The sequence below is a fragment of the Glossina fuscipes genome, unplaced genomic scaffold (genome assembly GCF_014805625.2).
Source record: "Glossina fuscipes isolate IAEA_lab_2018 unplaced genomic scaffold, Yale_Gfus_2 26, whole genome shotgun sequence".
Classification (NCBI taxonomy): domain Eukaryota; kingdom Metazoa; phylum Arthropoda; class Insecta; order Diptera; family Glossinidae; genus Glossina; species Glossina fuscipes.
In genome coordinates this window covers 3,979,486-4,007,432 of record NW_023998421.1, presented here as the reverse complement: position 1 = coordinate 4,007,432, position 27,947 = coordinate 3,979,486, and the positions used below count along the sequence as shown (strand labels likewise).

Below are 27,947 nucleotides of genomic sequence, written 5' to 3'. Positions count from 1 at the left end.
TTAAATATGTATAAAAAAAAAATCTATTCACGATCAAATTGATTTTATTATCGAAATTCCGTAGGAAAAAATGAAAAAAAATCAATATTGTCACACAAGGTTTTTGCTTCGCAGCCATTACTGAATGCAAAGGTTCGCTCGTAATCTTATTCTCTTTGAAATGTTCGAGATAAGCACCCGTTACTTTTTTAAGCATAATTATGATGCTTTTTGCTGAAGGATGCCGCCTCAGCGATAAACTTTGTTTTCAAAAGAGCGATTATTCCGGCCGCGGCATACTATACTATTTAAAAGAAAATTTCTAAAAATAACAAAAGCCTTAACGGTTGCCAAAGACTAAAGAAACTGAATAGCGGATCCTTAGTTAGAACTTAGTTAGAAGGACTTTTACAAAAAGACCTGGTAAAAGGAATCTAATTAGGCAAAAGAGAGTTTCAGACGATTTATAAAGTGACAAGGTCCGGATCGTTAATGTTCATCGCATTTATCACCGCCGCCTGAGCAAAGGCTGAAGAAAATGAAAAAACCAAGTATTCATGCACAATAATATTGGACCGGGCTTAGTTGATCAAAACAGTGAGAAAGCATTGTTTTACCTAGCTTATGTCGTACGGTAGGTGTGTCTTTTGATCGATTTGATCTATTTGATCTATTTTCACATTATTTTTTTGACATATTTGAAAGGCGAATGGAAGGATTTTTACTGTATTACGCAGACATACAGACAGATCTACACAGAGGCAGACAAACAGACAGACCTACAGAATCATATATAGACAGACAGGCAGAGGCGCAGTCAAATATTGTGACAGACGGTTTAGCAGACAGACATACTTAAAGCTAATAGGACTTTCGTGATGATCATGCTGATATCTAAGTATATATTCGCATGAGTAGCTGAGTAGGCAAAGAAAAGCAATGAACGGTAGAATTTTCAATACAAGCGCGCACATGATGTAAGTTTTTTACGGTAAACGGTAAACGTTTCGATGAAAGAAATCTACCCCTATCCTTCGTTGACGGGCAGCCTAATGCGCCTCACGTTGAACGTCACTTTTGCGTCATAGAAATAATATATTGTATTAACAAAGTCTAAAAGTCAGACAGTCTGATGTTGTAACGGATAGGAGTACGTGTCATTGTAAACGTATCTAGTTCGGTGGTAATGGGGTTTCACTTTCTATTGAACGAACACTTCTCACTTGATTACACCTAACACAATACAGATACAAAAACCCATATAGAGGCACGAACGGTCGAAACTTTCTTACCTAACGGGCTGATGTTTTCGCCCATGATATGACGTTACACTATCTTAAATGCTTAGAAAGAATGAGTATATAAACTATATAACCTGCATTTTTAAGTGCACATACGCTATGATACACATATATATATATATAGATATATATGTATATATTTGATAATGATTCTATTCTGAGAGCCCACTATGCGTACAGATAGCAATATATTTATGAAAGAACAATAATAAAATGAACTCTTAGCATTCCAATTTGCATTTAATGTATTTCTCGTTTTATTATCATATTTATGTGATAAAGAATATTGCCAGTTAATGTAAAAAATGCAATAATCACGTATAACTAAATTGAAATGTCTGGGTGTACGTGACACACGCTTTCACAAAAAACTGCACTTTATTGTCACAACGATCCAAATAGCTTTTAGATCAAATTGCAATTAAAATTTAATCTCTGTAATGTTTTATTATTTTTACCATAATTTATTTTTTCTGCTTTTTTTCTTTACAGGTCAGTATCGAAGTATACTCTCAAGTCAAAATTATTGCGTAAAAATTAATTTTAGAGAATTTTTAAAATCAAAAGTAGGTAAATTTTTTTTTTTTTTTTTGTTTATAATTGATAAGTAAGCATATGAGTGATCTTAAAACACAGAATTAGTTTTGCTTGTTAGCTTGTAAATTGTTGTTTTTACAGCAGCCGTAACCTCTTATATTGTCTTTCATTTTGATTTATCTTTGAAATTTCGTATCTTGTCTCTATTACGTTTTTTAAAAATATCTTTTTTCAAAGGATTGAAATAAAACACTATCTCCAATATTGCTTTGATGGAAAAGCGCAAAAGAAAACTCTTTCTTTCAAAACAAGAGAAAAGTTTTCCTCTAGTAAACTACGTGTGCGATAAGTGCCACTATAGTTAGAGTGATATATATATATTGGAATACGTTTCGATTGTTAAAAGTTGTAATAGAATGTTTTTGCAATTGTTTTTTGGATCGGTCGCCGTTGAAAATCGCAAAAACAATTTTTTCGCATAGAAACATTTCTCAATTAGTTTTACTTTCTTCATATAGACACAAAATAGACCATTTCCCATTTCTCCTACTTTAAGCCCGTACTTTAAGTATCTGGCTGTAAAAGTAGTTTGAAACTACAGCAATAACTTCGCATTTAATAACATATGGGATCTCATATAAAAATACAAAAATAGAAGCAAATGGGAGCGAAGGCTTTTACAAGAAGAATGCAAAGAATTCGATCACTTGTAAAAGGTCGACTTTAACACTCCTAAAAACATTCTTAACAATATTCGCATCTATAGCGTCGTTTGTGTATTTTTGTTTATGTGTTTGTTATTGGTAAAATTTTTGTAAAGTTTTCTATGCTATAGAAATATATGTGTGCGGATTATCAAGGAAGTCAGTTACGTAAACTCGCATTAAAAAATTTTATTATAAAACTTTCACTTGCAATTTATTTTTTTTGAATGGCTGATCGATGACTTTATTTAATATAATGCTTAAAAAAAAGATTGTCAATAACATCTAATGGGATTCACCGGTGAGACAAGCTTTCCTATAAAATATTATGCGAGATATTGATTTATTAACGATCAATAAGAGATTTATACCTTTCGCTTTCTCTCTCTGTGTCGTTGCAATCGGTTTTAACTTTATAATGAATGATTTATTTCGTAGATAATTTAATGCATAATAATAATGTTTTCATGCGCACAAATACAAAAACAAATCTAGATAAATACATTTAGGCAAAGCGGAGTAAATACTTTTTACTAAAGTAATCCTTATATGGTCATATGAATTTTTAGTAGGTGTGTCTCCGTATTTCCGATACTTTCTGAGAAAATTCAGATTTATTTAAGATCTACTTTCAGCGCTTAGCGCGTAGCTTGCGGATGCCCCCTTTGGGAGAAACTTGGTGATTTCGAGGAGAAATATTCATTTCTATCCAAAATTCAAACATAAAGTTTTCTTATATTTCAAATACATTTTATTTCGTTATATATGCGCCATTGTGACTGATAATTAATGATTATGTTATGAAAGAGGAGCTCCTGTGAACTCAGTGCGCAAAGCTGAACCAAGCCATTTTCACGGGTTTCTTTCGAAGTTAAGTTTACAACGATAAAAGTGTTCAATAGCGAACGAAACAAATGCTGATCGAATGGGCAACATCTACACTGTACGACGGATCAATGAAAACTCCAACACAACCAAGATCTCTCTCTGAAGACTTTATCTCAATTATGCGCTCACTAATCTTCTGGCCAGGTCGTTGCAGCTCGAGGTTATGGTCCACGAATGCTTTCAAATCGCACCAAATGCAAAGCGTTTCTTCGCGGACCGTAAACCCAGGCTCTGGCATTGTTTCCACACAGTTTCATGCGTCTTGGACCACGACTTTTTTTGGTCTTCATTGCCCACAATTGTTTTCTTAAAAATTGATTCCATTGCTTTTGTTTCTACTTCAGCAGCGATTCACAGATGGAAATTCAGTTCATTAAATTTTTGTCTCTTAACTCAAACGTTATCCAAGTATCAATATTTTCTTGCGAATGGTTCAAAATTATTTTTTTGGTGTATATTTGCGATGTCATAACGATGCTATAAGATGAAATGTGCCAACCTTCCTGACTTTTTTTGAAGAATTTGGTGATTTCAGCAACGATTGGATGAACAGAGCGCGAAGCTTCTTCAGCATCACATTTTCATGCTGTTAATATTGCGGAAATATTTTCATCATAGGTACCACGAATTTTGTCACGAGCTTGAAAAGCTTTATTGTCTTCACTGTTTCGACTTGTATTCAAAAAGTCATTTTATTTCGCCATAACTGACTCAACTCATTATTATTCTTTTCTAAATTGTCCACGGATTGACACCTTTCGCACGCACTATAGTACTTCTTAGCAAGGTTACATGCCTCTAAAGTCATTTATTGGAAAAAGATGTGACAAACTTTTCCCCTTGATGCAATTTAAAATGTGTGTGAACGTCTAAACTTATAAATCCGTGTAGAACCTTAACAACAATGATTTTATTTTAGGTATCTAACAGAGAAAAGGAAGTAATTAAATTTCATCTTAATTGAAAAGAATTGTGAAAAATTAACCATGTTCTCGTTTTTTTATTTATTTATTTTTTTAATATTTTTCTTTCCCTTTTTATTCTTTTCTTTTTTCCAATTTGAGATATTGCCGGTGCTGTTGAGTCTTTAGAAAAGGATTTACATAAATTACATTTTCACATTTATTTTCCTCTTTATTGTTGTAGTTGTAGTTACTTTTGAAAAGAAATGAAATGGAAAAAAACATCCATTTCATGTGCTTTCAGTTACAAGTCAATTTCTTAGCGACAGAACAACAGCAACAATAAAAAATCTCTTAGCATAATTATTGCCACGTAAGCATTTACGAAGAACGTGCATTTACGGGTGTGTACCTAACTCTATGTATATGAATGTGTGTGTGTGTGTGTGTGTGTGTTTGCGTTTAGGTAAGTGTTGAGTTTAGTGTTACAGTGGAAACATCCATATAATATATGACCATTAATCGCATGAATGCATGAATTTACATAATTTTTCCAAACATTCACACACAACTTTAAGCGACTTTTTAAAGATCGACATAACACTTGTTGTATGTCTGAATGTGTGAATCCGAGCATGGATGGTAGAGTGGAACAATTAAGCTTAAAATAAATCTACAAGAACGACAATAACAACAACAACAACAACAACAATATACAGCGTTTACTTTTTTCCTTCTCTCTGTCATTAACGCAATTTTTAATGTATTCTTTTATTTATTTATTTTTGTAATAAGAAAATGCAACGCAAATGAAAATCAGAAAGAAAACCAACAACCAACAGTACAATAAAAAAAAAAAAGGAAAGGGAATGAAACAAACCGCATTAACACACTACAACCAGAATCAATTTAACGACAAACGAAAATGAAAAATAAGAAGAGCAAGAAGAAGAAGAAGAAATCGTATACTTTACTTTTGTTAAAAGAAGTCAACCAATAAATTTGCTAAGTGTCTGATATACCCATTGAATTATACCTACTTGCTTGCAAAGATATAATACGCACACAAAATGCATTCATACATACACAATAGGAGCATTTATTGCATTAAATTGAAAACTGTACCGAATTAGAGAGGCATAGAGAAAAAGGCTATAAAATGTAAATCAATTACAAGAATTAAAATTGTACCGCATTAATCGGTAATTATCTCCTGTTTAAAAGGCACATATATATATATATATATATATATATATATATATATATATATATACATATATGCATGCGCTACGTATATGCATACTTATAGCTGTGCATATATTCGTACGTATTCAATATAATGAAGAGAAAATAAATTAAAATACAATTTAAAATCGGCGCACAACAATACTAGAATTTGAGGTGCGACTGACTCACTTGTTGTTGCTGTCGTAAGGAAGTGCATAATGTTTTTTCTTTTTTTGTATTTTAAATAATGTTCTCGTTTTCAAACACGCACAAAATACTACTTGTGTGCACATACTCAGTATGTAATGTTATAAATTTTAACAAACTTGTACATAATTCTTTTTTAATTCAATTGCAATGACTTCAAATAAAGTTAAATACATTTTAATGGCATTCAATAACAAATCCTAAAATGGTATGCGTTTAGATTTTAGAGAAATGTAAATAAAAATGTGTCGAAAACACTTACAATTACTTCAAACTTTCAAACAAGCAAGTTACTGCTTAATGAGTTAAGCCTTCCTTTTATTCGGAATCTTAATAATAGTTAACGTTCGTGTCCTGGTGTCCTAAAATAGATGCATAAACGAATTTGTTATTCATATGATGGGACTTTTTACATCTTACACTATTTGTGCTGCAAACTTATATTAATTTTGTGCGGATGTATGCAACATATAGAACGACGACGAGATAGATCCACTTTTCATTATACTGATCGGTTTAGAAAAACTTACTAAATTGACCTACGTTTGTCTGTCTGTCCGTCTGTCTTCTTTTTTGGTGTTCACTCTGCAGACTGCAACTTTTGAGATATTTTGATTAAATTTGATACATGGACCTGTGTGAACGCTATTGGAAATGGTTTGGATGGGACCACTTTTACAACCACTCTCCATACAAGACCTTATCCTGAAAGGGGATTCTATGAACGAAGTGGTGAAGTGTGGTTAAGGGGGAGCCGCGTCCCACTGTAGTGTTTTGACTTGTTTTTTAACTTGATTGATCGAGGCAGGTTTTCTTCAAATAAAAAACAACCAAAACCGCTATGGTGATATATAGTACCCTCCACCAAAACACCACCAATAACAATGTGTTGGGTGTCCCAAAATTTACTCAAGATTTGAATTAAATAGAAAATTGTAATTTTTTTATTGACCCATAATGCATATAAGATAAGGTCATATGCGTGATAGCACACCGGGCAAATGGCCTCCACGGTTCTGCTGACAAGTTATGCTGAGCATAGAAACGAGAGAATACCCGAGCGGGGAATGTCTCATGCAGTAACCGAATTTTTTCAAGAGGTATATGGAATGCGGCACCATCTTGTTGAAGCCACCTATCCTTTACATTAATACCATCCAATTTGGGCAGAAAAAACTGGGCTATCGCTGCGCGATATCGAGCAACAAGCCTCCTTTTTGACCTCCTCTTATGGCCAAAATTTCATAGTTTTGAAATATTGTTCAACAATCAAAACGCGTTGCTCTTTCGTTTAGTACTGTACTTTTACTAACCTTGAAATGTGGCCAATATGTTACGGCAGGTATAAGGGCAAACTCAAATATTGCGTAAAATTTGGAATATCGTTCTAAGTAATAATTTCTTAAAATGAGAATAAGGATTTGGGAAGTGGTCCGATGCTAATTCCTTTCAATGGCGTTCGTGTTTTGGCCAAAATATATCGGAGTATCAAATTTGATCAAAACGCATCAAAAATTGTAGCCCATAGGTATAACAAAAAAATACACGAAGGGTAGACAGGGATGGACCGATTCTGGAAGTGATTTTGATTTGATTGGTACAATAAATGGTGAGTCTATCTCAAGTCCTTCTAAGTGCTGCGTACATCCGCACTAACTTTTAAACACCCTTGTATTACAAGTGCCGTAGGGTGCCAAAATGAAAGAAAATGGTGGAACTTCCCTTTCCTTTTGTTTTTCATTATCGAATTAGTAACGACGCTAATTACAATATCGAGCGAGAACTACACTGACTTTAAAGACAAAAAAATTGAGAAGGCCAGCGCAGTTATTTTTCAGTTTAGACCAGTAACCATGTCGTTAATATTTATTCCTCTTTGGCTTTCTTCAGTAATAAATGCATCAGATATATAATTATATTCGTAGCGACGTGTGTTATTACGTGTATAGTAGAGAGAAACGCCATAAAAATTGTTATGATTTTCTTTGAACTGTAAAAATTCTTTTAATTATTATTTAGGAAGAGTTAAAAGTGTTAAATGTAGGCCTGTACAGTATAAAAATAAGCGATAATGTCTGTAACGGCGCTTTGAGCTAAGTAAAGTTATTTATTTTATTAATTTTTGTTGCAGTATTGACGTGGCAGATTTTTGTAGCTTCCTCTACAAAACAGAAAAAAAAATAATAAAAAAAAAAAAAGATCTTCTCTTGAAAGGTAGACAAAACTACGCAACGTTGCTTGGCGCATTGGTTAGGGATGAAGAAGAAAATGAACTAAATACTATTTAATGTCCACCACCACCATCGCAATGGTGGACAAAACTTATTTTTGACAATTTTTGAATAGAAGGAAAGTTGTGAAAATAGCAGTACTTGGCAAAAAAATTATTTTTCAAAAATATTAAAACTTGGTAAGAATGGAATCATTCTAGCGAGGCCAAAATTTTGAATCTAGAAAAATAAAATAAAAAAAAACTTTAACCAGAGAAGAATGGACGTGATTTTGAAAATATCAGGCAGCAGACATAAAAACTTAAACTTATTTCAACTCGTTATCCAAAAATTTAAGCTCCAAAGGCTTATCGTATACGAGTTAGTACAAAAGCATAAAGCATGAAGTTTGCTTGGAAAGCAAAAGTGAAAAGTTAATACCAAAATAATTACATATATGGAAAAATTACATTGCACCTTTGTTTTGGTTTAGTTGCGAGGAAAAATTTTTTATTTATTTGTATAAACACATTCAGAGCAGGCCTTTAAAAACTTCTAACGAAATTTAATTAACACTTCAAGATAATCAAATCAAAAATTTCTGGTCTCTTAGATTACATTTTAAGTGTCTCGTGAATAATTATTTCTGCAGGTACACTCATCTTGTCGTAACGTTTGCAACATCTGAAAAGAAGCGTCAGAGATCCTATAAAGTGCGTCTATTCTTTTTTTATGTTTTTTTTTTCAAAAAGAGAAATAAAGGCAAAAAGATAAAAGGAGAAGGATAAATAAATAGGAGAGAAAAAAAAGTATGTGCGTTTCTAGGACACAGGCGCACTCAGAGCTAGTACTGATCTGAGTTGCGGGCGCACCTTAAAGCCATTGCGAAAGTTTGGCAACCGATAACAGTACAATACAACCGATACAGTAGCAATCAATTTTCGAATCATACTAAGGCATAGTCAAATCTCACATATTAAGGATAGTTGTTTTGAGAGAATTTAAAGAGTCCGATATTGAGATTAACCGAGATAGGTACCGTTTAGATGTCTGCAAAGAGCTCTGAACGAATTGAAAAGCTAGTAGTTGTATGCATAATGTCCAGATTTTATGAGAGCAAAATTGCTAGAGAGACGTTTATCTCACCAAGTAGGATGTGACGAATTGATTGCACCGTTTATTAACTAAGTAGGAAACACCAAGAATACGTTTTCCAAGGTAAGGCAGAGACACAAGCGGCTAACAAGTCAAATATCTAAAGGCAAACAGCAAGTGTTGCTCTTGTACAGATTGTATTAAGCCTACCTAACACCTATAGGCAGTAGACCTTACAACGTAGGCTTGCTCAAGTGTAAATCCGACAATGCGTATATATAGCCTTTTTGAGAAGGAAGAAAACTGTTTAATATCGTCAGCGTACATTAAGATGTGGCTGCATTTAATCACCAAGGGCCGATCATTAATGTATAGAATAAATAAAAGGGACGCTAAGTAACTGCCTTGAAGGACACGAGGGACAACCCACAAAGTGCAAATGGAAGCCAGAGACCTAGAATTTGAAGATCAATAAGTTAGCGTTAACTAAGTCAAACGCTTCACTAAAATGATCTTAATCAGCATGAAATTACGAATCGATTGAGTCATCTCCGTTCGTTTTGTGGCTGGCTGGTGTGCGTGTCGACACTCTCCTGCTCGCAAAAATGAAAATATCTACTTGTAGGTTTTTGCTCATTGTTGACAAATTGTAAAAGGTATAAAGCTTAAATTTTCTGCATTTACATTACGGAAATTGCTACGGTTCACGAGAAAAGATGGACAAACTCAGCCACGCCCACATAAAGTTGTAATTGATTAAATTTCTTTTTTTTTCACTTTTTTGAGGTCTTACTCTCATTAATCATAAGGTAAATAAGACAGAATCTTCCAAATTACTTTGTATATTCCTCAACTGAAGATGTATTTGTTATTTATCTAAAAATGCGTTAATTGTAAAATAAATATGATGAACACAACAACGTGGTGGATTAAATCTTTCTTAATAAAATACCATCGGTATGGATATCAAATAAAACGATTTGGTGAGTAGAATGTTAGTGAAAGTGGATTAGTTTTAGTGGATTAATTTTTTCGTCACAATACCCTTTTGCGAAGTACGAGATGAAAGATACATTTTATTCCATTCACCTTTTTATAACCATAAATAAAAGCATTGTGCGCCAAAAATTTTAACAATGACGGATCTACGAGATTCGGGCCCAGCTGGTAATAATTCTTTTATTTTTTTCTTTATAGTCATGAACAAATGCAACTACGTACATTATGTTGTTATCTTAGACATTTATGGAATATAATTTTGCTAACTTGCCTTTAAAATGCCATTACGCCGCTGAGGCCATAATTAAAGTGAATATTGGATATTTATCTATAATAAATTGACAGAAAGAAAAAAAATTATAACAAAACAATAATTTACAAAAGAAAGGCAAGACAATTACTGTTAGATATTGCATTATTTCAAATCAAAAAAGCAACTTGCACTTCTGGCCGTAGCAAGAATTGAACCTCGGTTTTAAATATGTTTGCTCGACGCCCTAACCATTAGACCACAACGTACCCAGGCAACGCCGCAATAATCCTGTTAAATAATTAAAAGCGATTAAGTGTTGAAATGTAATATCTTTTTAAGGATTAGTGTAACTTTTGATAATTCTGCCATCAAAATAAAAAAAGTGAGTAATTTTTATGTAAATTAAAAGCAGTGTGAAATGTAACCAAGTTTCGAACCCGCAGTCCCAGCAGTGATTGGGATTCTGTTAAAGATTAAAATGCATGACCAAGGCAAAGACATTGCTAAATATATTCCAGAGTTTCCCTTCAATGCATATGTGCAAGTTATGAATTTTTGGCAAATTTCATGTATACTCCATGGATATAAAAGAAAGAAAATGCTTGATAACGATGAATTTTTGATTCTCGTGTGATTTGATCTTTGAACATAAATATTTTTCTCATTCCATAGTCTATTCTAAAGGTTTTTTTTTTAACTTTACTTAAAATTAGCAATTAACACTAAGAACAACATGTATCTGCGAATTTGAAATTAGTCACGATGTCGCAAAACTTCAATTATTATAAAGTGATAAGCCTTGCAAGCACGTAATCAGAAAGAAATCCTATATTTTGCACAGCAAGGACCCAATGGAAGACGAGTTTAAGTAGAGGGATGCGTTGGAGAACTGTGTGTACGATTTTAAAAACAGTAACCGCCACTTCAGCCCAACCAATCAGGAGAACTCTCATCAATAAATAAATCTTTTATATAATTCGAAATCAAAAATATATGTAGTCTGTGTGCAATATTTGACAGTAATGTTTTAATTATTCCGATGATCTACAAAGGGGCCTCACAATCACACACGATGTGATTTGGTGTAAAAGAAAGGTGAGAATTAAGATGAAATAAAGCGGCTCTAAACCAAGCAAAGTAATTCAAACAAATTTAAAGTCAAAAGGACAAAGAATATTTAATCATTTTGCCCATAGCCAGAGAAACGAGTGCGATTTTTTAGAAATATTGATTTTTTATGAATGACGAGTGTTTGCATGAGAACCTTCAGTTTCGATGGAAAATGGCATTCTCTTATTGGTCAAAAAAATGTTTCAATTAATTTATGGAATATATCCTACGTAGTTGCTTAGAAAGTGCTGCGTTAAGGATATTATAAAAAATCGAAATTATTGGATTTTCGGTGCTCTCTTGCGAACCGTAAAATTGTCTTTGAGATCGCATTTGTGAATATGTCGACATTTTGTGTCGTTAGACAGAAGAAAGAGAGAGAAATATGTAATTTTAAAACTGAATTCATAATCACTACGAAAAGTCTCATCCCTACCTTTAATTCCTTCTACTTAACGGTCAACCTTACTTTCTAAGCGGACATAAATTCTTCCCCGAGCCGTCCGTCAGCTCATTAAAGGTGGTGGAAATCAACGGTATTATGCAGTGACCTATCAATGACAATTCATTTGACATTGGAAATGCTTCCGAAGCTTTTAGGCAAAAGCTAGCAATTTTAAGGTTAAAAGCGCTGTTGTGAATCACGATCGACTACAGTTAATCAGATAAGCACCCTATACAACTTTCCAAAATAGGGCTTCTTATGGGAAGTGGTTGAATGGCTAGTCCAATCTGAAGAATTTTCAACAGCGTTCGTCTTTGGGAAAAATATGTCACTGTATTGAATTTCATCAAAATGTTCCATTAATTCTAGTCTAAATGTAACTGTGAATCGTTCGGTATAATAAGAAGTGTGTCTATAGCAATTAATTCTAGGTGTTGCGTACATTCGCAACCTAACCTAACCTAATACACAGACGGTGTAGAGTATAATAATAAAAGTCCATAAACTCCATGCAACTCTGTAAGTGGCAATTAAAAGATCAGCGTAAGAAATGGTCTTGATTGGCCAATTGTTATGCACCCTTTATTGTTATGATTATTACAATTTATTTAGACCAAAGGAATAAATTCGAAGACAAAAGAAGTAGGGTGTGCACTAGACTGAAATACCTTGCATTCATACTGATATATGAATACTCTTTTATTTTTTTTTGTATGTAACGTATCTAACAATTTACTTTTCAGTTGAACTTTGAAACAATTACATATGAATTAATCTCCATCAATGTCAGTGCGTGCGATTTCAAAGGGAAATCTGAGTCTATCAAAATTACTTACTTTCGGAAAAAAAAAGAAGTGTTCGTTCTTTCGTCTCATTCCTTTCTTCCGAAGCAAGTTATTTTTTTCTTTTTTTTTGTTTTCACCACATATCCACCATATGTATTGAATATCAAAAGGATTGAATAAAGCCGAATATAACCTTTTGTTACATGCATTAACGAAAATGTTGTCGGCTTTATTTACGGGTGATATTTTGATTAAGTCTGTGCTGTCTGTCCTTATTGTTATTAGTGGTGAGAGATTTTTTAAATTCTTTTTTTTTTTTTTTTTTTTTTTTTGCCAACACGCATCAACTTAGTTTCTATTGTGTGTACGCATCTGTAGCTTAATTGAGGCCAATTAAACTGCCAAAAAAAGAAAAAAAATGCATTTGCATACGATACTTTTATCATAACAATGTTTTATATTCTTCTTATGTATGCTTGCCTGCCTGCCTGCTTGCCAGCCAGCAAACATTCCATATAAGTATGTGTGCGAATATACATATTATTTTTGTCTATATATATATATATATAAAATCATGATTCTTTACGTTAATGTTTGAAAATTGCTATAATTCCTGGCGTATGGCTGCAAAACACAACAGCTCTTTAAAGTAAAGTACTTTACTTTGTGATAGTTGTGATGATGATGGTAGTAGTGATGGTGATGGCGGTGATGGTGGTGACGATGGTGATTGTGGTTGTAGTTGTAGTTGTAGTTGTAGTGGTGGTGGTGGTGGTGGTGGTGGTGGTTTTCTTGAAAGGAAAGCAGCTTTGGTAAGACTAAATATTTTTCTTCTTGTGTCGATAATTTAATGTTAACGTCAAGTTTTTTCCCCTCCCTTCTGCCTCTCTTATACATTATGTTCTCTTGCTTTACTTTTTTTTTTTTGCCGTTCGAGTTTGTGGGTATATTTATACAAAACAAAAAATTATAATTTATAACTTTTGACACGCCTACTGCACTGCACTCACTGCACGAAAGAAAAGCTAAATGTTTAGCTTGCGCACTGGCTAGCTACCCGGCTGACGGACTTGTTGGCTTACAACTCTATATGTAGCCGTTAGCTGCATATATGCAAATAATATACATGTACATATATACATGTATATATACCTATATCTATGTATATATAGAAATCGACTTAAGTTAAAGTTTCACAAATTCAAGAACATATATACATAAACACACTTACTTGCTTGCCGACCGTATGTATCTATGTATCTATATGTCTATATATATGCATACATATAAATAGAAGCCAAGTTTACATCAAGTTTAGGCCACAGCAGCAGTTGCTCTGTTTTCCTTTATTTTTTTATTATTATTTTTTATTTTTTTATTTTTTTCTTTACTTAGGTTTTTGCATAATTTTTTGCTTAAGGCTAATAAATGCGTTGCAATGTTAACAACAGCAATAATAAGCAGAAGAACAGCTATCATTGTTGCCATAATAACAACAGGAGCAGCAGTTTCATAGCCTTAGCTTTAACCTTAACTATAAGACAGTTAAGTGGCAGCAGTGATAGTGGTAGTATTTGTAGTTATGGTGGCATCTAAACTTTATATATAAAACAACAGCACCAACAAAAAATGCCTTGATGCTAAAGTAGTAAACAAGAGAACACCATTTCATATGTTTGTTTGTTGCTACGCGTAATCTTGCTGTTTTATGTTTTTTTATTTTTTTTTTTTTTCTCTTATTTTTTATTTTGTAAATCTCTATGTGATCTCTGATCGATTGTTATTGATATGCAAAATAAGAGCATTAAATTTTGTTTTTCCTTTCTTCTTTCTTTTTTTTTTTTTTTCCTCTTTTTCTTTTTCTTTTTGTTCAGTTCAATTTATAGTAAAACGTTGTAAAATGTTTGTTTTATTAGATTTGAGTTGATCATTTTGAATTTTATTTCACATTTTATTGAAGCTAGAATATCATAATGGTAGGCGTTCTACACGGTCCCATTAATAGGAGTTGTAACGACTTGTTTCATCTCGCCAGAACTCTATTGATGCTACTTCTTTAAGGCCAAACACGAAGAAGGGCTATTGTCCAATATTCCCTTAATTGTTGGGTTTATTGTTCCGAAGCCTCTGCGAGAATGTAAAGGATTTCGAGAAAAGACAATATATCAAATTGTTTCTTGACAATATAATTACCTCAATTACGTATCAATTTCTCAATTATAATCATTATTAAGTTTTTACTTATGGCGGCAAAATGCTTTTAAAAATCATCTTAAATTGAATATTTTCTAGAGCACCAAAAGTTGTTTACAAGTAATGCTTGCCAAACGTCCCTTGTTGTTATTTACACTCTTTATATTCCCAATGCATTTTGTCAGATTCCTACGGGCGTATTCCTGACATGATGAAAATCTGAAATATTAGCACTTAGAGCTTTCTGCTTATTCACTACATTCAAAGCAACATATCACACTTGAATGTGGTCATGATGATATTATTCCTAAAGTTTCGCGAAGGATGAGAAAAAAAATTGTTGTGTATTTCCATTAAAAAGTTTTAAAAAATTTTATTTCTGCGTGAATGTTTATTAGACTTAAAGTAATATATTAATTCAAGTCCTGGGCTACGTGCATAAGACTCTAAAACAATTCTCTTACCTCTCTTATTTTTCTTCATTTTCTTAACACTGTTACGCTGGTTATACACTAACCACTGATCAAATGTCGGGCCGGGTTTCGGGTTTAAAATGCTCTGCATGGAAAATATTGCAGCAAATTAACTTAAGTTAATAGCAAACGAAAAATTTGGGAAGAGGAAAAAATGGAAAGCTTGAATATAAAGATTTGAGAGGCTTGGCATTGTCGGGAGTGGAATAAAGGCGTGTTACGCCTTTTCAAAGTAAAACGAAAAGTTAATAAAGGAAAGCATTTATCGTAGCCATATAATTGCTTGTAATGTTTTGGAATCTCATTATAAGCGTGAATTCAATTCTTTATTCCAAGTTGGCTTTTATAACATATATATATAAGCCAAAAAGCTGAGTGAAATTCTGCTAAATTAAATGCTTAAGATTGAAGATATTTTTTCTCAGTGGCACATAGCGTTTCCGCTTATCAAGATTTATTAAAATACCCCCTTTGGACAAATGACTCCCAACTAGCTTCGAGAAACAGCGTACGTGTGACTATTTATTTATTTATTTATTGTCTACATATTGCGTAAATAAATTTACAAAGGTATGGGTTTAAAAGTCGTCAGATAATTTAGATCTTATGCTCGCCTGTCTGTCGCATTTTCCTCACTGAACACATCATTTGATTCTAACGTTTTTCCCTGCATAGCAAGCTTAAAAATTGCAAAGAGATTATAGTCGCCAAAGGTAGATCTGAAAAATTCAACAGAGAAGACAAAAATTTGAACTTCAATTCGTATGATATTGGCAGTTCTTCCGTTGACTTGTAACACACTGTCACATTGTCTTTTTTTGTTCTCTATCGTACAAAGTCACACATACCGAGGTTTATAATTTGCTATCACTTCCTTTATTTATAATTATAATTAGATAATTAAAACTCAAATTGAAATTAAGCTACTTTTAAAAACTTAAAGCGAATCTCGAACTTTTCATTTGAAAGATCAGCTATGTCTTCCAACCTTTTAATTATCAAGAAATACTTTCAGGACATTTTTTTGGTTTAAATCATGCAAGCCCATGAAAAGGCAATTTGTAAGCAAGCAATCGGCAATTTAACACACTTTACTTTAACACTAAATTGATGGTAAATTGCATCCATACATTCAAATTTGACATCTATATATCAGTCCCTGAAGTTATTGATCTATGTGTAGGAGCAAGTTAATGGTGGATATTAAGAATTTAAGATGTGCTATTTATTATATTCAGCCCTACTAAATTAAGTAGATGTTAGCCCTCAAAATAATTCGCTTAGATATCGATAAGCAACAAAGGGAAATTTTGAGGCTGAAGTGATTGAAGAAACATAATAGAGACATAACGGTCCAAGTGCGGTTTTCGTAACCTATTTTGTGTTTTTGTCCACTTATGATGCGTACTAACGTGCGACGCACACATTCTCACAATCTAATAAAAATTATTCGATTTCTTTAGAGACTTTGCTTTTGACAACTTATCATAGTCGTGTTCAAGCGAAAGATATTGCCTTGCTTGGCTTTTTTCTTTTAAAATTTTAAAAGGTTGTTTAATAATTTATAAAGACTGGGTCTAAGGCCAGTTCACGGTTTGGCGTATCTATTACATAAGTTAATGTTCAAGCGGACAAGAAAAAACTTCAGGTTACACATACTGAGCCCTATTAGGTTGAAAAAAACGTTTTGTTTTTTCCAAAGGACCCTGCTTTCGTGATGTGTTAAAAGAATTTTTATGTTGTATTTCTGATCCAATCTACTAATGCTATTTCTAGATGTCACTTTCCGCTTTTGAGACTAGAAGCCTCTTTTCCTACTAGTGTACCTAAACCCAAGTATTGAGAGCATTTCAGTTTGTCTTGCAATATGCAGAAAGAAGCTTCGGAGACCCGACATGCCCTTGATTAGTGTCAATTTGTGAACTTTGTGTTATGTATGTCTATTTATGCGCCTATATGTGGTTAATATTCTCCAGGTCTCAGGAATTATGCTAGTGACAAAAATAACCCCTATGGCGTTGAAATCGAACAAGAAGGCTCAGTGGATAAAGTGAGCCTAAAGTATGACATAAAGTCAGATTACCTTTGCTTACGAAGCCAAAATCTTACTTATAAAATGGAACGTAAGCCATGACAAAAAGAGCACACACTTGAACCGGGAACAACTCTCTTTTTAAAAGCAAAAAAAATCAGGGCCTCCTATTCATTACTTATAGAATCCAACGCTTATGACGCTAAGAATTTTCATGCACACTCTAGGGGTAATATTACAGTGCTTGCATAAAGGTGTGAAAAATTGACCCGTGTCTCATCAATATTATAGAGCAGAGAGATTTTATTTTGCCTTTTTTTTTTTTTTTTTTTTTTAAGAAATTTTCTTACTTCTTCTGATTACCGAAGCAGACTTTCCCAAAAATTTACATATATAATTTTGCTTTACGATCTTCTTAGTAAAAATACAAATTTCACATCATCTCGAAAAAAAAAGGAAATTAATTCAATGAAGTCATTAAAATCTTCAATAAGAAAAAAAAAAAAAAACATCTAAAATAAATGACAACTGATCGATTATCTTTGAAAACATCTACGAAAAGACTCTCAAGAGAATAACAACATTATCTGCAACAATAAAATTGTATGACTAATAAACCTAAAGAAATCATAAGAAATAAAAACAAAAAGAAACATATGACAATGCTTTCGTTTAGTTCTAACACCTTGTGGGTAAACATGTGAGTGCCAATGTATATAGATATACTTCTGTCTGACAAGATAAAGTCACCTTAGTTTCACTTTTCAGCTTATGGACCTCAACGAATGTTTCATTGCAGAACAAATCAAAAGATCGCGACGCACGCCTTATGTATGTGTTTTTCTCGAGAACTTTGATTTTTTCTTTTTTTTTTTTTTTTGGAAATCGTCAATTAATATTTATGTACGTAATAGATATACAGACACACTTCTATAATTCACACAAATATGTCAAATACTTTAATTAAAATTTATTGTAACTTCAGTCACTCACACGTATATACATGTCAGCTGTCGATTGACAAGATTGTTTTTAAGGTTCGGCATTTACTAAGAATTTATTATAGCGTTCGTTCGGTAATATAAAAAAAAATTATTTCTCCCAAAACAAATTTGTTAACCTTTTCTATATCTTCAGCCCAACGAACATGTATCGATGCATTGTTATGCGAAATCTAAGCTGGTGAAGCATAAAAAAGGTGATAGTGTCAACCATTTTATTTCAATTAGAGAAAGCTTTTTGAAGTCGTCATCTCAGTTCGCTAAATGAAGGACTTGATTACTATTTCAAATCATTATTGAAGTTCGCTAAACAAACATATCCGACTATTGCTTCAAGTTATTATTTAACTTCAGTAGAAATTGTATCGAATTATTGCTTCTAATCATGTTTGTACGCGAAAAGATATACACGGTTGGTTGGCTGTTTCAAGTTATTATATTTAATGATTTAAACCATTATCTGATGTCGTTAAAAAACATACTGGGTTGCAATTACCTGACTTCGCTAAGACACATATCCTTATCATTACTGCTTCAAATCAATATTTACCTTCGCTCAAACACATGGTTACTTTCGCTATTTTTCGGGATTTTAAGCAACTAAAAATTTCAGTCTGTACAAATGTAGAAAAAATTTTTCAAAATTTTCTGAATCTTATTTCGCATCAATGTTTTGCGTGATTTGAGAAGCGTTATTTTTAATTACATCAATCGCTTCATTAATTTATCGCATGACATAAACTGTATTCCTGAAATTCAGAGAATAATGAAATCAGATGCAAACGATCGCAAACCGCCAATTGAATTGAAGTCTTCGCAATTTATTGAAAACATGCTGCAAAATTGTTGTTGCCTTGCTAGCCAAGGTTTTAACGCGGCTTTAAACATAAAAATGTAAAATATTTTAATTAATTCTTTATGACTTTTAACAATTATCGATTTGAATTATGATTTTATTTACTAGTAGAGGCTATAAATGAAATAATGCTGCAAAAAAAAAAAAAAAAAAAAAAAACTTTTATTCCCATCACTGATCATCACTAGCGGTATACTAGAAAGGCATGTAAACTTAAAGACGTTAAACTAAAATATATGAAATGGTTAATTAATGCTTTATGGCTTCAAGCAATTACCGATTGAATTATTTCTTTATTTACCAGCGCATACTAAAGACGATTTAATAACACAAAAAAACATTAATTAGCATTAGCAGGTATAAATGTGGAACGTTCCGAAATTGCGTCGCCTTGATATACATACATTTATAAATGCAAAATCTTCGATCGTTTTCTTCATATCACTTCATTTGTGTCTCGGTTTAATAAGGCCTATGAAAACGTCGAAGTATCATAAAAATTGATTACTCCTCTTATTATTTAGCTCAATGCATTATTAATGATTCCAGCAAAAGCCGCGTAACTGAATCACAATTACGCGTGTACGCTGATGTAAAGTGATTAACGTGACACGTGGAGCCCTAAGCGGTGTAAATTTTCCTCGGCTTCGGAATTCCGTACATCTTATCTAGAACGATTACTATACGTCGGCCGCTAATCTGTGGACCTTTTTTTCTCGCTCCGAATTCATTGCGTCTACACTTATCTAAAATGACCATTGGGCTTGGACTCCTAAGCGGGGAAGTATAACAAAGCTCTAAACACGAACCTAACTTCACCATCGTCTCCTTATAGTAATAGCCGTATGTAGTAGTTGTGAAAAGTGAAGTAGTTACCCTATCTCTGCTGTTTATTATTTTGTCTTTACGACTTTCTCAACTTTAAAAAGCAATTTTACAAGGAATTACTTTTGGGCCAGGTGAGGACTGCTTGTAAAGCGGAATGCAACGAAGATCTTCTCAATCTTCAAAAGTAATTTTCAAAGATTTTCTTCTATACGAGGTGAGGACTGTTTATAATTGTCGAGGCCTAAGCAGGGACCTAACTTCGCCGCGACCTTCTCAGCCTTAAAAAGCAATTTTGGAAGGGCCTCTTTTAGACCGGATACCGTCTGCTTGTAACCTAGACCACTACAAGTCCCTATACAGGGATCTACCATATTTAATTCAAGTGACTGTGCTGTGAATTTATTAGAACTACAATCAGGTTTGCAACTACTTTGTGTAGCTACTGCGTATGCTTTTTTACATTTTCCTATTAACATATAAAATTCATTTGATGTACGAGTTATATTAATTTTTTTTTATTTTTCATTTTAGTTTTATTTTATTTTAACGTAACATAGGCGTCAAATATCGCAATGTTGAGTAGAAAAGAAAAAAGAAAGATCGTGGAAAAGTATGTGAAAAGCTTGTGATCATAATGTTTTTCCATCGAAATTACATATATTAAGAAATTTATTTTTTTGCAATAAAATTTATATTTGTGGTTTTCTACTGGATGGCCTTCTTTGATACATACAGCGTCAGCGCATATATGAACCTCATTTTATTTAAGGAATCATGTATTTTTTTTCACAGTTTTTATTCTGTATTCAGTAATCAGTGGCGAATAATAAATTTTATAATGTCAAGTATTGTAAAAAAATTTATTTTGTAAATTATCAATAAAATCGCAGCCAAAAGCATTGCTTAGTCTAGTATAGTATGTATAGAAGCACATATGTGTGTTGCTACTGTATTTGCAATATGTTTATGTGACTATGAATAGTATAGTAGGTTGTAAGTGCATAATACCACTGCCGCAAAATTCATGTAAGCCTGGTTACTTATACATATTATGTAAGCGATTCTTTGCTTATGTGTGTGGTTTTTTTTTTTTCTATTGAATTGTTACTGAGCAAATCTAGGTCAAATGAAACCATGAAAATATGCGACAAATTGACAATAACAATAAGAAAATATTCACAATTGAATTAAATGACATTATTTGCTGCTGTTGTTGTTACGGTTGGTTCGTTGTGGTTTATTTGTTTTTTTTTTTTTTCTTATTTTATTTTATTTTTATTTACCATATTGAGATATTATTGTTACTGTATTTTATTATTTAATGGCATTTAGTAGTGTGATTGAAATCGATGAATAGTTGCTTGGTTACTATGAGCAGTTGTTTTTTTTTTTTTTTTCTTAAATCTCTTTTACTTTTTGTACTCCTTAAGGGCTTTTTCAACTCATTCTTCTTCAAAAAGAAAACTTTAATATTCGCTTTCAAGAACTTAAACTAAATTCAAGAAATACTTGTTTTATTTTTATAAGTTGTGATGAGAAAGCTGTAACTTTCAGTTAATTATTGGGAATTATACAACATTCTTTATGGCCTTATAAAAGAAGTTATTGTGTCAATTAAATTCAAAATAATTACAATAACAAATCTTTGTACACAATTCGTTACAAAGTTGTTTTCTTATTCTTTAAATTTAAATTTTGACATTACTACGTCAGAGTGATGCTAATAGAATTTGATACACCCCCTTTTATAATTAGCAAACCGCTTTTCCACAATTTGTTTCGATAAATCAGAGTCCAAATAATATTTTTCAAAGCATTGCTTTGCTTGCCTTCAAAAACTTACTCGAGATTCATAGTGTTTTCAAAATTACAAAATTAGAATGACTAAAGGAATGCCAATTTGCAAACTGATGGTCACGCAATGTTATGGAATGTCATGGACACAATTCGTTTCAAGGAAGGTCATAATTAAAAAACTTTATGGATTCCTCAATCGCCGCAACATCCGTAGATTGTCTTGTAAGCTTATCAACAGCGATATCTTATATTGATGAAATGAAATTAATTTAACTTCTAATAAAGAATTCTCGTAATACTGATACATCTGATGCACTACTACTAATGGGCATTGCCTTGTCGCTGAAAAAGTCGATGATATTTGGAAGTTGGTGGAGTGGGACACAAGCTGTCAGGTAGTAGCGGAGGCCCTAAACATCAACTACATGACACTTTGGAATCATTTGAAAAAATCAGGTTACAAAAAGAAGCTCGAAACCGGGGAAGAAACAGCGAAGAATTTTCAATATAACCCGTTACGTACTTTTGGTATCATTCTCTCACTGCTTTAGATGAACTTCTTTTGACGTGTCCGACGAACACCGTAACAATTTTTATGTTGTGCGAACCCGTCTTCTATGAACACTTATTATGAGGAGGACTACTGCATAGTGAACACACGCAGTTTTTTTTTTTTCTTACTTAAAACTCAAAGCTCAAAATATCTTAGTTTTAAATGAAAAATGTTATAAAATCACCAAAAAATTTTCTTTTACCAGCTTTTTGATTCAGATGACATTTTGTTTTTTATGCTTTCAAATGACACCTTCTAAGGCTTCTTTGAATTGTTAGTAACGTTTATACAAAGGCAAGAAGCGTCGTAGATCTCATTTCATATCTGCACATGAAAGGCATATTCCTCCTTCAATTAACTGTTGTAGAAATCGCAACGCACTTAATAATATGACAGCAGTCTTAGAGGTTCTGAACGACAACACAATGGTACTTACAGAAAATAAATTGAGTAGATGTGGCGTCTCAACTACGATAGGTTACTGATGCCATTGTGGTGAATAATGAATTGTGCCACAATTTAATATATAAGAGATTTGCTTATGGAGGCAACATGAAAAACAAAAACTTTCTTGTTAACTCTATTAAACGAAAAACTACACATTTTCCGTTTGACATTGAGTAATGAATCTTCGGTGCGAGCTTCATTCTATATATTGAACATTTCGAAAATTCGAAAATCAAGTAATGAGCGATTGTTAATCATCGTTCTCCACAGTCGTTCGTTGGTGTTATCATCGTAAACAAAAATAAAAATGTTAATAGATAGGAAAGTGGAGTGAAAGAAATGAAATTTATTCTGCGTAGAATAATTCCATACAATAAATAAGAATCGCCTTTAACTCCTTGCATCACTCATATTTTCGATATTTTATTAATTTCGAAGACTAAAAGGCCTTGGCGGTAATCGTAGCACAAGTTTTTTTTTTTTTTTTGTTTTAATTCGGAAACGTTTCAGTAGTCCGGTTAGTAGTGGTTTTACCAAAATTAGTTGCAGGGCTTTGCAAAATTAAGCCCTATAGCGAAGTTCATATATTAGGTTAATAATCAAAACAAATAGTCTTTTTCTCAGGTGGGGGAATTTAATAGCAAATTATACATGAATTTGTGCAAAAATAACATGAATTTGTTACTAAAAAAATTCTTATCCTCCCAAATCCATTTAGGTTGGCCTGATTTTTGAATGCAGTTGGTGCGACAGTTCTACTCTTGGTTCAAATTTGCATTATATTCGCTCAATTGGTCAGCTATTTCTGGGTCGTATGCATAAACCAGAGTTCCACTTCCCAGAATGATACGTTTCATGACGTTCCGGTAGTCGGAAATCAGTGTTTCACAACACATAGCAAAAATCGAAAAAACAACTTTAATATGTTTTTTGCCACGTGTAAGTCTGCAGCAATTCTATATATATCGAAATGAAACTCTTTGCAAATGTCAAACAAAATACTATTACTTTACAAAAAAAGTAAGAGAAATAATTTCGTTATATTTCTTTTCAATATGATCAATCGCTCTTAGCTGCTTCAAAGAATTTCTTCGCTTGCATGCCTTAATCATGCGCAGCTGTTGCAAGTAATTAAGGAAATACGTAACAACGGACGCATAACGATCGCTTTCTGTGAAAATGCATTACTGTAGCGCCCGAAACATCAGTCAAAATTATATGAGCACATTTAAAATATATATCTCTGCCTCGTAAACCAACTTTTTAAAACCACTATTTAACTGTGGAGCCCTAAGTTTGGCTGGGGGCTGTCAAAAAAAAAAAGAAACGATTAAGATAAAGCCAATTCCTCTTCCCCTTTTATACCCTGCCTTATCGTGGGATTCGGGTATGGTCTGAATTTTGTCTACTATTCTTAAGAAACTGTTGCTTTTTCAACCACCTCTTGTAAGAACCGCCAAGCACTCGAAAAATTGATGCACAAAAACGCACCGATTAAAAAAGCCATTAAACGATATCTTGCCGTTACACTTAACCGCCTGACCGCCTAACATTAATTACCTGTAACAACTGTCTATCGTTTAAAATAATTATTTCCAATGCTCTCAACATTGTTCGACGTTTAATGTTATATAAAACTTTTTTTTATTGCTCTCTATTAGGTCAACGATTACAAAAAGATTTGTAAATATATGAAACTAAGGAGAGAAGTAGCCGAAAAGCGAAAAAAAAGGTTATAGAAAGACTATTCATCTTTGTAATAACCTTTTTGTATCTTTCATAACTGTTTTTTAAATCCCACTATGTGTACACATCATACACGATACGTAGTAAAGTACAAATTATGGAATTGCCGCATCAGGAATCGAACCCGAACTCTAAGCATGATAGCGAGAGATTCTAGTCTCTAGACCATACGGCAACCACTGTCGTTTACTAAAATTACTCTTTAAGTAGAAAATTTCATTCGCAATTCGTATCAAGGAATTATAAAACTCAAAAGAAATCAATTATCACAATGTAGTTAGCTGAGCGTGTGGCTGCTGACGCCCATATCGCCGGGTTCGCAACGTGCCGAGGGCACACTTATTTCTAACAAAATCGAGTTACTTTTTAAGGCGTGATATCACTTCTTAGAGTTTTTTCATGTTTTTTTTTTTCTTATTGAGTTGAATAATATCGTTAGGAGAACTATATAAACAGTAAGGTAGAGCAATGAGAGCCTTAAGAGCATTTTAATAAATAATTTAGTATTTTTTAGTGTAAATATAGTAAATTTAGTAAAAATTTAAAGTAAAAATGTAGTAAATTTAATGTTTCATTCAGTGCGTACATAAGCGAAGTTCTCATAATAATAAACGCAAAAGATTTGGGTTGGCCTCAATTCTCTGAATCACTTATATCCACCACTGAAGCACAGTGGTATATTCGTTTTGTCAAGATGTTTGCAACACCTAGAAGGACGATTCAGACGCCCGATAAACTATTTATATATATATATATATATATACAATCAACCAGTATTCAATTCAAATTGCTAATGCAGACGGATGCTTAAGCATGCCCGTCTGCCCATCTGTCTGTCTATTTGTCTGCCCCTTTACACATTCGTCGCTTTATATATATTTCGATCAAGTTAGGTTAAACCGCAGCAAGATTCCGGCAACGGTCACTAAAAGTAACCTGATGACAGTGGCTAGAAGGTCTTTCATAGGATTGTTTTTCTACACAAGGCTGTGGGGAGGCATGCCGCCAGACCTTATCCGCTATTCACAATGGCCAAGAAAAGCGTATATATGCACTTTCAGTAACAGGTAGCAAGATAGTTACAAAGGTTTTTTGTACTTTGCATAACTTAACAATGCCGTTTTATGAAAAAAAAAAAAAAAAAAAAAAAAAATGGAGATTTTTACTGTGAGACGCAAGATTGGCTGTTCGGAATAAAATATTTGATACAAGTTAAAAAATCTGTCAATGGAAAACGCATTACTCTTTTTTATAATCACTTTTTCATCAAAGTCTCTCTGTCTGTCTGTCTGTCTGTATGGTTTTTGTGTTCAACCTAATGGACATGATTTTTTAGATATTTTAATGAGATTACGCTATCGAAAATGATTTGGACCGGATCGCTTATTCGCTCATCTCTCATTCAACATCTTATTTTGAAAACTCGTAACATTAACAACTGTATTAAGCGAAGTGGTTGAGGGTACTTCCTCAATATAACTTTCATTATTCTGTCAGATCAATTAGCGTTGGAAAATGACGGTTTTCTGAATTGATCACAGCCCGTGTAAGATCATTTAATTATCCTTCAAGTCACAAAACTGCAAACAAAAGAATATATTTTCATGTATTACATAAATCATTCCTTACATATCTTAATCCCTGACCCTAAATGTGAGTGGAATCGTTTTTTCAATTTACTAAATAGATCGGCTAATAAATTTTAATAATAAGCGTAAGTAAATTTGGCTCAAATTTGACTTAAAAATCCATGAAAATTTTATATATCCGGCCATTTTTCATCATTTGCGGGATGGTTTAAAAAGTGTTTCATTTTTTTCTTCAATCCTTTGATTTTTTACATTCCATTGACATATGCACTCTGCAACTCTTAAATATTATATCATTTGTAATCGTTTCGGAAATTAATTATATCCAAATATTTCACAATCGTTTACCTCTGTAGCGATGTATTAAAAAGGGCAGCAAGAAGAATACAAAAACAAAAATGAAATGAAAAAAATTGAAAAAAAATAAAAATAAAAATAAATAAATAAATAAAAATAAATACAAGATTTAAAGGGAAAAATGAAAAAAAAAACGGCAATTGCTGCGAACATTGCAATTTAATATACCAAATAAAATATTTTTTGTTAATTAAACCAACAAAAAGGAGAAAAGAAACAATTACAAATCTCACAACTTAGGAATATATGTGTATAGAGGAACAAAAAGTTGAGCCCAGGACAGAAGAGAAACAGCAAATATATCGAGATAAAGGGCAATTTAAGTCAAAGAAAAATTACTAAAGTGTGCATATTTGAGGGCACAGACATACGGACAGACAGATCGACACAACAACGTAACAACGCAACAACGCAATGCAATGCAAAGCAATGCAATGCAATGTAACACAATGATCATGCCGCCGGTATTGATGATTTTTGTTGGTTTGGTCGTTTAGTTCTTTGTGGTGGCGCAGTTGGGCTGCCCCGTATCTGCCTGGAACTCTCTCAGAGTAAATAAATTACTAAAATGTACATTTTAATTAAAGCCCACTTTGTAACTGAAAAGTAATTTCAATACAAATGAACTCCACCCACCGTTAAATTTATAGTAAGATGCTAAAATATAGCAACCGCCGAGGAAGGTAAAGCAAAAAAAAGAAAAAAAAAAAGAGGAAAGAAATGAAAAAACAAATGATCAGAAAGCGGTATAAAATAACAGAATTTTTGCGAAAAATTTTCAAAAAACAACTAAATTATTCATGGCCCAATTTTCAATTAAAATTCGACGCACAATTTTTCAATAGCCCACAAAACACACACACACACACACATGAGGAGAGGATTTACGTAACTTTCTTCACAGTTTCGAAGTTTCTTATTTCTTTTCTGAATTTTTCTCAATTTTTTTCGATTTCGACATACATACTTACACACATACTTACATATAGACATAAAGAAGTGCGAGTAAAAAGCAATCAACGTTCTTGATGGTAAGTGAAAAATAAAAAAAAAAAATAAGAAGAAAAATTTCGGTTACCGTAAGCGAACACAAACAAACGCAAAGCATTGGGTGTTGTTATATGGGTTTTTGGATTTTGTTTGCTTGCGCATTAAGCAAATAATGAAATTTTAGACCTCCATCAGTTAATCGCTTTAAGCACATACTCGCACACATATCAGGCGTTTGTAAGAAGAGAAAAATGAAAAAAAATAAAAAAAAAATAAAAATAAAAGAACGCAAAACTCAGCAAATAAACACAACATCAAAATCACTTTTTATGCAATCGAAAGAAAACCATTCTCGCTGGCTCCTGCTATGAATATGCTATAGTCCAGGATTTCTTCGTTTTCTTCTAAGAGTAAGAAGAGAGTATGCCTTATTACAAATACAA

General features: G+C 32.7%; 1 protein-coding gene across 2 annotated transcripts in view; it reads left to right on the top strand.

Annotated features, from left to right (window-relative positions):
• The window catches only part of LOC119635240 (cadherin-related tumor suppressor-like), a 117,190-nt gene that overhangs the window by 75,355 nt on the left and 13,888 nt on the right, over nucleotides 1-27,947 (top strand). The window contains exon 2 of one of the 2 annotated variants that reach the window (XM_038029922.1): nucleotides 1,773-1,838. The exons of the other annotated variant lie outside the window; for it this stretch is intronic. Coding sequence (XP_037885850.1) covers nucleotides 1,773-1,814 — 42 coding nt within the window. The 3' untranslated portion in view covers nucleotides 1,815-1,838. Of the gene's footprint in view, nucleotides 1-1,772; nucleotides 1,839-27,947 lie in introns of those variants that run through there. 2 annotated transcript variants of the gene reach the window in all.